General features: G+C 35.7%; 1 protein-coding gene across 2 annotated transcripts; it reads left to right on the forward strand.

Annotated features, from left to right (window-relative positions):
- Nucleotides 1-717: 717 nt before the first annotated feature.
- Nucleotides 718-8921, forward strand: LOC113065652 (elongation of very long chain fatty acids protein 4). Of its 2 annotated transcripts, none has more exons than XM_026237096.1 (7): nucleotides 718-893; nucleotides 3287-3377; nucleotides 3475-3662; nucleotides 4593-4673; nucleotides 5381-5552; nucleotides 6697-6824; nucleotides 7415-8921. In XM_026237096.1, the coding sequence occupies exons 2-7, from the start codon at nucleotides 3311-3313 to the stop codon at nucleotides 7679-7681; spliced, it is 903 nt and encodes a 300-aa protein (XP_026092881.1). In that variant the 5' UTR covers nucleotides 718-893; nucleotides 3287-3310; the 3' UTR covers nucleotides 7682-8921. The 2 variants fall into 2 exon arrangements, with proteins under 2 accessions (XP_026092881.1, XP_026092882.1); XM_026237097.1 differs by lacking the exon at nucleotides 718-893 and adding an exon at nucleotides 2845-2935.
- Nucleotides 8922-10801: the final 1880 nt, after the last annotated feature.

Genomic DNA, 10801 nt, shown 5'->3' on the forward strand with positions numbered 1-10801 from the left:
AACATGTAGCCTATTAAAAATAAGTTACAATATGAGTTTAAAAACATATCCCCAATAATATATTTTATAATAACAATAGATTTAATATTATTAAATATGAAAACAATTATATTTAAAGAAATAGTATACCACATAATATAATGATCAAAACTGAATAAAATATTAATAATTAAATATGTAGGATAATAATAATTATAGTCCATAATAAAAATAATTCATTTAAAAAATACAAATTATTAGATATGAAATTATGCAATGCAAAATGTATATTTCTAAAAGTACAAAAATAACAACATAGTGATCAAGACCGTGTTCGTGTAGCTCAAGTAGTAGAGCATTGCGTTAGCAAGCGCAAGGTTGGGGGTTAGTTGAAAATTATATTTATATGATCAAACCTGGATAACACGTGTATTTTATTAAAACGTTGCCGTTACAATATAGCCTACTATGACGTTTAAATAATATTTTATTTGGTCCCAAATAGATAATATTCATGTTAAGTTGCTATTATTGGGTCCCAAATAGATCATATTTATGTTAAGATGCTACTTATGTATCTAATGATACTAGCCGGATAAGATTTACGCTTTAACGCCTCAACAAAGGAGTTACCCGAGCGCACCGGCATGAGCCCCACATGGCGCGACTGCGCATGCTCAGTGCCGGACAGACCGGTGTCCAGTCAGTGTCAGACACTCTGATCAGATGCGTTTTGCCTCATATGCTCCAGTCCCGTTAGTTACATCCTGTTTGCCTTCGCGTTATTATTGCCAAACCTGCGTTGTTGATGTGTTTAAACGCACATTGTAGATTTAAATCCAGACATTTATTCACGCGCATATTTCACCTGGGCTGCACCGCACCTGATGTCGGCATAGGCACGCGCTCGCAAGGTAAGACTGTCAAAAGTGTATTTTTCTGCATCAGTACCAGACTGCAATCTAGACGTGCTTGGCTTGGAAATGTGCACGCATTTCAATGCAAATGACAGTTTACTGCAAAACGTCGTTAGTTAAATCGCTTTAACGGAGATTAGTGGTTCCCAACCGGAATCATTCAGTAGCACTTGTTGAAAGCGTTCAAGTTTCTCTTCAGATTTAAAACAAAGGTTTTAGAGCTTAATATAATAGGATCATTTTGTGAGATGCATAGCTTTTTATTTTTTAGTTCTCTAGTGAACCATCTTGAACCAAAGCTTTAAAGAACCCAGAACCCAATATACTGATGTAAGGAAACATGAATCTCAGAAGTAGTAGGCTAAACATGGAGACTCATTGTAGCTAGAAATGGTTGGTTTAACCTTATGCATTCAGAATAATAAACAACATATTATTTATTAGTAATATAGTAATAAACAGTAGCCCATGGTGACAGCAGCAACAATATCATTGATTTGATTCTCAGGAGGGAAAGAACAAGAATTGATAAAAATGTAAGCGTGTTGCATAAAGGCAAATAGATAACTCATTTATTTGACTTTGACCAGTTAATTTTCCATATAAGGTTAACTGAAACACATTTTTGTGTTTGGAAGGTGAATTCAAGATACTGCAAAGAACCATTGAAGAACCCTGATTATATTCTGTGCATATTCCTTTTATTGTTGCCCATGTTTTTTTTAATTTCATATATAGTATATGCACAGTTTGTTTGTTTATATCAATTGGCTGGCTAGTACATATGGACAGTTGGTTTTCTTAGTTTCTGGAAAAGTTTTAAAGCTCAGTAGCTTGTAGTTGGAGCATCTGGTGGTGATAACCTTCATGGCGATCATCCCTCTGTGGGATGTGCTGCGGCCTCAGATGTGGGTCGATGGGCATTTGTACTTACACTTTAAGCTGCTAGATCAAAAGGAATTAAAGCCTGACTGACAAATGCTGGTGAAACCTGCTGACACACGCGCACGGAGGCTTTTGTCTTCGGTGGGGATGCACAGGAAATTTGCACTGCGTGCCGACATGTTTGTTTTAACAGAGCTACATCTCTTCCATTTTATACTGCAAAATCATCTATGTCATCTTTGCAGATGTTAAGCTGCCCCAAAACATATTTACAGACTTAATCTACACTTAAAATTGTCTAAATAGATATAAAATATTAAGAGGTATTATAAGATTAAAGAAAGAACACAAACACCCTTTTCAAAACAATCAGGCTTACATTACAACAGGAAAGGAAACTAGTTATATTTTTCTGTGGAGGTTTATTTTTGTCATAACCCATAGAGGCACAAACTGTAAAGTTGTAGGTAGTGGGGCATGTTAAATAACATTAAATAGCACACTATATGGGGTACAAAGTGCCATTAAACAATTATGGACTTTTGAGCAGTAAAACAATTCCAAAACACGAAAGCAATTCGTAAAAGAACAAAAAAAGGAAAAAAATACCAAAGCAACCAGAGAAATTGCAATTAATAAATTGCATAAAACCACAACATGAAACAGGTGACAACTTATCTCAATATAAATGTAATTTCCTGATTAAACTATAGACCAACATATACAACCACTGAGCACACATACATTTGTGCAGCTTGACTTTTAGTTACTGAGGTAAAGATATTGTGACAACTAGCCCCAGTCTCCCCTATAATGAGACATTTTAAAGTGTACTAATATTTTTTGGGGAACATTATGTACATGCATAAGCATATGTAGCTTTCATTTGTTTGCTTCGGTAAAGCTCTTTAAGATTTCAGTCAAGTTTAACCTTACATAGCACCAAGTATTTTTAGCAAAGCTTCTTCTCACCCTGCTTTGCTTGTGAATTTTACCGTATACAGCTGTCCTGTTTTCCTTCCGTTTGTTTCAGTGCAAAACGATAGGGGCCCTAAATAATGCACAGGCGTCAGCAGGGCTGCAGAAGACGGGCTAATTATGTAATGACACTGGTGGACTGTGACTTCTGTTAATTCTGCTTACCTGGCACTCAGGTGTGGAATATGGTTTAGTTGCAACTTGCTGAATTAAAATAGTGACACTGAGTAATACACATCTGTCCCTATGTTGCTGGGTTCGCCCTTTGGAGCATTATCTGGAAAAAACAAAGACAAAAAATGACACAGCATGTAACCTACATCCTATATTTTAGCTCAGTAATTGTGTAACAGAATATTATTACAGCATATTTATGTGGCACAATGTGATGAGCAATCAAAATCTAATATTTATGTTCTTGTGAAATGATTTTTGTATTGTCGGGCTGACAGTCCTAAAGGAATTATTTTCTTATTGTGCAAGGAAAAGAGTTTAAAAATGCTTCTATTTGGTTTGTTCCTTCACAGGATAATCATCTTAGAGCTAGAGCCATGGAGACAGTCATTCACTTTGTGAATGACTCTGTAGAGTTTTATAAATGGAGCCTTACCATAGCAGGTGAGAATCTTTTAACATATGTAGTTTTATACTTTTAGAAATATATAAATAGCTTAATATTCTGAATCGAATTGGGTTTTATGTGTTTAAATCTCAGATAAGCGTGTGGAGGAATGGCCGATGATGTCATCTCCGCTCCCCACCCTGGGGATCAGCGTACTCTACCTGCTCTTCCTCTGGGCCGGACCCCTTTACATGCAGAGCCGGGAGCCTTTTCTGCTCAGAAAAACCCTCATTGTGTACAACTTCAGCATGGTGCTGCTTAACTTCTACATCTGCAAAGAGGTCTGCCGATCTGCTTGTCAGTCCATTTGAATCTATTAGGACAAATCATGTTTACAGACTAGAGGCCTCAACAAGTTTAGTTGCATGGATGTATCAGAGTACCAGAAAATACTTAGTGGTACGATGCTAAATATGGTAGTACTGCAATATATATGATAAAAAAATGTAATTAAAATTGCATTATGCATTACATAGTTTTCCAACTTCACACAGTAAAATCACAGCGTCCTGATGTGTTTGTGTTCCTTGCGTAAATTTATACTGCAAAAAAGTATTTTCTTCAGTATTTTTAGTATTACATTATTTTTCTTTTGCTGTTGGAAAAGTTTTGTCTCGTTTTAAGAATTTAGCACAAAAAATTATATATATACATGTGTGTGTGTGTGTGTGTATACAGTTTATAATTTACAAATATTTAAAATAAAAATATGTATTTGTTAAAAAAGAATTATAAAATACTGTTTAAAATAAAACAATATAAAATAATAAATAAAAATAAATATATATATTTACATGTAAATACACAAACACACACACATATATATATACACACACACATACATTAACAAATATTTACAATGTTGAAATATAACAATAATATAATGTTAAAAATATAACAATGTTTTTTTTAACAATAATAATAAATTATAATAATAACTCCTGCCTAATGTTAATATTATGCAACATGATTTTAGCATTATCAGGTTTTAATTTATTCATGCTTGAAGTGCTCACTGTGTGAAAATAGCATTGATTTCAGCACAACATGTGCAATATTGTACCACAGACAGGTCACAGACATTTGGCACTATCAATGGTTAAAAAAGAAGAATTGTGACATGTTTGACTATTGCTTCTTACACTGACAGTATTACACAGACAGTCTATTGCACAAATGAATGATAATAAATAAAGTGTTTTTGTCTCTAGCTGCTCCTGGGCTCCAGAGCGGCCAGATACAGCTACCTCTGCCAGCCCGTGAACTACTCCAATGATGTGAATGAAGTCCGGGTAAGAAACGCACTGTTTTCCCCTAAACACACCATGATCTTGTAGCACTCAGAGGGTATTTTACAGCTGTAAGGAACAGGGAGAAAGTTGAGGAGGTCTCTGTGAGAGCGGGGTTTATTTTTAATCAAGAGGCTACGATACAAATCCCTGAATTCGCTTTCTCTGACATCGGCTAGAGTTCCCTCATGCTGTTGTCTTGGCAAGCATCATCACCCTCACTGGCAAGATTGGTTTCCCTGGTGACGTGAGGACAGAGATGAGGTCAGGAGTCTCCCCACCTGTAGGCCACGCCTCCATTCTCACGGCTCCTGCTACAGATATACACATTGGCAAATTAACTGCAATGAATAATTTTATACCTTTTTATCTAATGTGACTTAAGAGCTTACGTGATACGTCTTGATCAAGGCTTCAATGGGTATGGGATTTCACAGACCACACACAGTTGACTTTATACTTACACCCATTTAGTTACCAGTGCAGACCTGTGAAAGAAAGTAAGAAAGAAAGAAAGAAAGAAAGAAAGATATAGATAGATACACAGACAGACCGACAGACCGACAGACCGACAGACAGACAGACAGATAGATAGATAGATAGATAGATAGATAGATAGATAGATAGATAGATAGATAGATAGATAGATAGACAGATAGATAGATAGTTGGGAACACATATGGTCACTGATACCGGTGGTGTTTCTGCAGATAGCGTCAGCACTATGGTGGTACTACATCTCTAAGGGGGTGGAGTTTCTGGACACAGTGTTCTTCATCATGAGGAAGAAGTTTAATCAGGTCAGCTTTCTGCACGTCTATCACCACTGCACAATGTTCATCCTGTGGTGGATCGGCATCAAGTGGGTTCCTGGTGGACAGTGTGAGTACACACACACACACACACACACACACACGTATATATTGATTTAGAAGACCTAACTAAATAACTAATTAACTTCTATTGTTGTCAAATTAAGCCAATTGTGATTATAATAGACTAGGCTTAAGCCTAAGCCAAAGCCTAAAGTCCTAAGGCTAAGCCTATATTAAGCCTAAACATAAAAAGAGGCCAAAATCTACAGTACTGTATAGTTGAAGAAAGACTTTAAAACAGTTCTTTATGAGCTTTATTAAAGGGGCACTTCACACTGTCATCTTCTGAAGGTGGGTAAACAGACAGACATTATAATGTTTTTTTTTTTACTATGGAAGTCAATGGGGACTAACAACTGTTTGGTTACCAACAATCTTCAAAATACATTCTTTTGTGTTCAACAGAAGAAAGAATCTCATTCAGGTTTGAAACTACTTGAGGTAGAGTAAGTGATGACAACTGTCATGTTTGGGTGAATGATCCTTTTAATTTGCTATCAGGGTGTACATCTGAGTTCATGCATTTCTCATTTTGCTTACTGTAAATGTTGTTGTGCTAGATGTTTCTGCATTAACACCAGTGGGAGGAAATTAAATTGTAGACCAGCAAGGTGGAACATTGATTTCCATCAGAACCATTGTCAACAACGTCTCCACTTTAAAATTGTTTTGCATTTTGAGGCATGAAGAAGAAAAGAACGGAAAACAGAAGGATAAGGAGATTTGAGGAAAGGTCAGGGGAGCTAAGGGGGATGTGGAAAGGGTCAAAAGGTTTGCAAGTGTACAGATGGTCAGAAGGGTAAGAAAGGGTGAACAAAGGATAATGATCTGAAATGTGTTGAGATGACTGCATGTTGTAATCTTGTGTCTCAACAAATGTTGGTGACACTTCCAGAACATTTCATATTCACTGCTTGATATTTAATAGTGTTCACTTAAGCAATCAAGCATGAACCGAATGGCATCATGAAGAAATTTGCTTTATTCATGAAACTCGAGCAGAAGGATTTTCACACAAATGTGACTGTTTATGTAAGAAAATGAATTCCGTGGAACCGTCCCTTTATCCCAAAAAGTACACCATGATCTTACCATTCTTTAGTAATCCTAGAACTCAATATTTGTAACTAAATCTCCTTCCCTCTTCACAGCTTTCTTTGGCGCTACGATTAACTCAGGCATTCATGTGCTGATGTACGGCTACTATGGCTTGGCAGCGTTCGGCCCAAAGATCCAGAAGTACCTGTGGTGGAAGAAATACCTCACTATTATTCAGATGGTAAACACTCCACATCCCTCTGAAACTGTTGCAAGAAAACGATCATCTACCAAACTGATTTGGATTGCTTATTAGTTTATAATAAGTTCACATAACTCAAGATATACAATTCTACAGAAGCCTGTTTCCACCATGGAATAAAAAAAGTTAAGTTATTTGTTATACATATTATGACTCTTCAGAATTCTGACTTTGTTTCTCACAAATCTGTTTTTTTTTTTCACCATAAAAAAATAAATAATAATAATTGAGACTTTTTATCTTACAACTTTTCTGCTCAGAATTGCGAGTTATGTAAAAAAAATTATATTTTGCAATTCTGATTTATTTATTTGAATTCTGAGATAATATCTTGGCCATCTAGCAAATTACTGAATAATATTTACAGTCCTATGGTTGAATGCAGTGAAATCTTGTGTTTAAACTATTGAGGTGAAACAACATCAGTCAGATATAACATTTCTTGGTGGTGAAATTGTCATTTTGTGACATGATCTGATTCTAGACTACTTGAAGCAATCAAACAAGTCTTCAGAAGTGATAATTTGATAAGTTGCAATTTTTTTTACATATCTATTTGCTTATGTTAGATCCAGTTCCACGTCACCATTGGCCATGCCGCTCATTCTCTCTACACGGACTGCCCATTCCCGGCCTGGATGCAGTGGGCTCTGATTGGCTACGCCGTCACGTTCATCATCCTGTTTGCCAATTTCTACTACCAGACCTACCGCCGCCAGCCACGCCTCAAGACGGCCAAATCTGCCATTAACGGCGTCTCCAATGGCACCAGTAAGGCACCGGAGGTCGTGGAAAATGGCAAGAAACAAAAGAAAGGAAAAGGAAAGCATGACTGAAAAGAAACATAGAACGAAGTGAAACACTGTGTCTCATGGGCTTCAAAATTACCCATGAAACCTCAACCGCTACGGACTGTTTGGTGAATGTGCAAACAAATTTGGTCTTTTTTTGTTAACTTGCTGATTGTATTCCAAACTAGGGACATTTCCAACGCAACCAATCCTGAGCGACGTCACTTTCTCAGTCATCTCTTTTGAGCTGTTTAGGCTACTTGTGACAGTTTTATAATCTGAAATGTCCCTTATGGTTTACTGATTCAGAATAGCAAACTACTTTGAGATGGTTAGTTATCATCGGGGGGAGAATAGTCAGGGTTTTTTTTCCCCCCCACAGGATCACTGTTAAAATTTAATATGCTTTTTCACATAAACAGAAGCTGATTCTCTTAATGTTTTTATTTAGTATACGCAGCGGATGAAAGATTCTTATATAAATGGCTCAGCTTTCGTGACGCTCTTGAATCCCGAAAGACTGAGGCCATAAAAAAAAAATGATTTCTAGAAATGAATCATTCAAGATGCTAAGTCTGAATCACTTCTATAAAACATGAGGATATTTTTTTTTTTTTACATCTATTATTATTGTCTGTTTGAATCACCATTTGTAGTGAAACTGGTGTTTAAGCTAGGGCTCAGGTGACCGTTATTACAAATTACTAAATTGCTTAAGTGGCAACACAGTCTACCAAAGAAAATCACTGTACTTTTGGTGGGTTTATACTCTTGCATTAGAGAATGTAATTATTTTGATTTAATTTCCTGTGCAAAACAAGTTCCTGAGATTGGCGTGCAGTAATGATGGTGTTATGGCTATATACTCAGGTAGTTTCATATATTTTTGTTCCATATGTAAAATTAGACACATATACTGCATACACACACACACACATACACACACACACATACTTGTGTCCTTAATGTCTGTTCAGGTATGTGTACTCCTCTTTATTGCTTTGTGCATGTAGCTTTTTATTAAGTTTTTGCAAGTCATATCACATTACAGTTAAACTAATTTTGCTTTTTGTTCCCTTTTATGAAAAACGTTCCCTGTATTATTAGAATCCCATGATTAGGGGGGAAAAAAGAAGGGAGACAAAACATGTTTGAAAACAGCTTTGAATACTCTTAAATTCACAAAGGAAGTACACTGGCTGTGTTTGTGATCTGCACATTGTGTACAACAGATTTGACAAATGTCAGTGTTCCTCTTGTATAAATAAACAGGATGTCAACCTTATTTTCTGTCTTCCCACACTCTCCTTCATGCGTGTGTTTGCTACTTACAAATAACTCTCTTTTGTTTTGTTCTGCTAATTCAAGCATTGCTATTATAATGGAATCATGTTTCTGCCACAGAATAAATCAATAATAATAATAAAAAAAGGTTACTTTTATCTCACAATTTTGCATTGTGTCTTGCAATTCTGAGAATATATATATATATATATATACTAGTGTAAATCATTGATGACATCTCAAATCTTGGAGCCTTTTAAGAGAGATGTTCTGTTGCCTTTCTAAGTGATTGGTATTACTTTAGCCAATAAGACACCACCAGAACACCCCTATCAACCACATAGGATCACCCTAACAATTATTTAGCAAGGCACAAAACACCTTAGCTTTTTTCTAAACCATCCATGGCATAGGACTTTAATATGAGAAGAGGATGTCTGACTGCCTATTTTAGCAGACCCTCTGCGTCCACCACTCTCCTTCCTGGACCTTTAAATAAGTGTCCTCCGACCGCGATGGAGCTCCCAGGCCAGAGCTTTGAGGGGTTGGGCAGACAGATCTGGACTAATCAGGCTGTAAATTGGCTTTCGCTGTAAAAGAGCTTATATCCACGTCAGAGTTTGTAGCATTATTCAGGTCACAGTGGGGGAAACTTACACTGGTACTAAACTAAAACTATTAAATAGACGAGATGGATGCAATAAATGACACACATGACAATTTCACATGCATATATTCACAATAAGTTAGAAATGTTCTATATATATAGTATGCCAAATAAGATAATAAATGTCCATCATGCAGGAAAAGAGAAGTAAATACTGCTCTAAATAGAGAAAATGTATTATATTTTTCAGGGAATTTTATATTTGACAACTAGTAAAATCAAAAACTAGCTCTCTCAATTACATTCCCAAAAGACAAACTGCCATACTTTTTGCTCTTTAAAATCTCTAATTTGCATGTGCAAAGGTCTTTGCTACAAAAAAATCATATATATATATTTTAACTTTAATAATAATATTATTTATTATTATTATTATTATTATTATTATTATGCAATTTACCATTTAAATCAGCCAGCAGAATTAATATTAATGAAAACCATGAATGGTCATAGCTGTTTTTATATGCTAGCACAACATACAGTCTTTGATCTAGAGCAGTTTCTTTAAATAATGCATTTCAATAATGAATAATGATGACAATAATTTCAATAATACTCTCTTTATTATTTTTACTTTAATAGGACAGTCTAATCTGTCTGTTTCTGACGCTTAAAAAATACTTATGTGAAGTGCAAAAAGTAGTATTAATATTATTTTTGACATAGTATAACCAAACTGAAACTTAGTTACTAAAACTAAATTAATTGTGTTAGTTAATCTAATATCTTACAGAAAATGCATTTGGTTTGCATATAGCTATCATCTTCAAATTCTTATTCTCCAAACCCATTCTACAGTCTCTCTCTCTCTCTCTCTCTCTCTCTCTCTCTCTCTCTCTCTCTCTCTTCCTGTGTCTGTTCAAGGATGTTCGTCAATAAGAGGATTGCAAACAGGCCAGAGATTTCCACTGGCCCTATTAACAGAAAGTGGTTTCACCTTTTCCCAAACTGTTCCTCTGATAATATACACTACAAACACTCCCTGAGATTATTAGCTCTTCTCTGTGTCTACACAAAAAGCCTCCTATCACATAACTCAGACTCCCACATCTTATTTAGATGTAATAGGAAATGTTATATCCTCTATTCATCAGAAGATTTCCAATTCAAGTACACAGACAGACAGCGCTCTCCAGTGTTTACAGGCAGTGTTACAGACTGATATCACGACCTGAGATTCACTGTGTGCATAATTATAACATTTACATTTACAA

Source organism: Carassius auratus, chromosome 48, assembly GCF_003368295.1.
Source record: "Carassius auratus strain Wakin chromosome 48, ASM336829v1, whole genome shotgun sequence".
Classification (NCBI taxonomy): Eukaryota; Metazoa; Chordata; class Actinopteri; order Cypriniformes; family Cyprinidae; genus Carassius; species Carassius auratus.

Bases quoted from the DNA above. Each gene is read 5' to 3' on its own strand.
- LOC113065652 (XM_026237096.1), top strand. From the start codon at position 3,311: ATGGAGACAGTCATTCACTTTGTGAATGACTCTGTAGAGTTTTATAAA. The intron at 3,663-4,592 runs GTCTGCCGATCT...TTTTGTCTCTAG, and splicing joins ACTTCTACATCTGCAAAGAG to CTGCTCCTGGGCTCCAGAGC. The intron at 4,674-5,380 runs GTAAGAAACGCA...GTGTTTCTGCAG, and splicing joins ATGATGTGAATGAAGTCCGG to ATAGCGTCAGCACTATGGTG.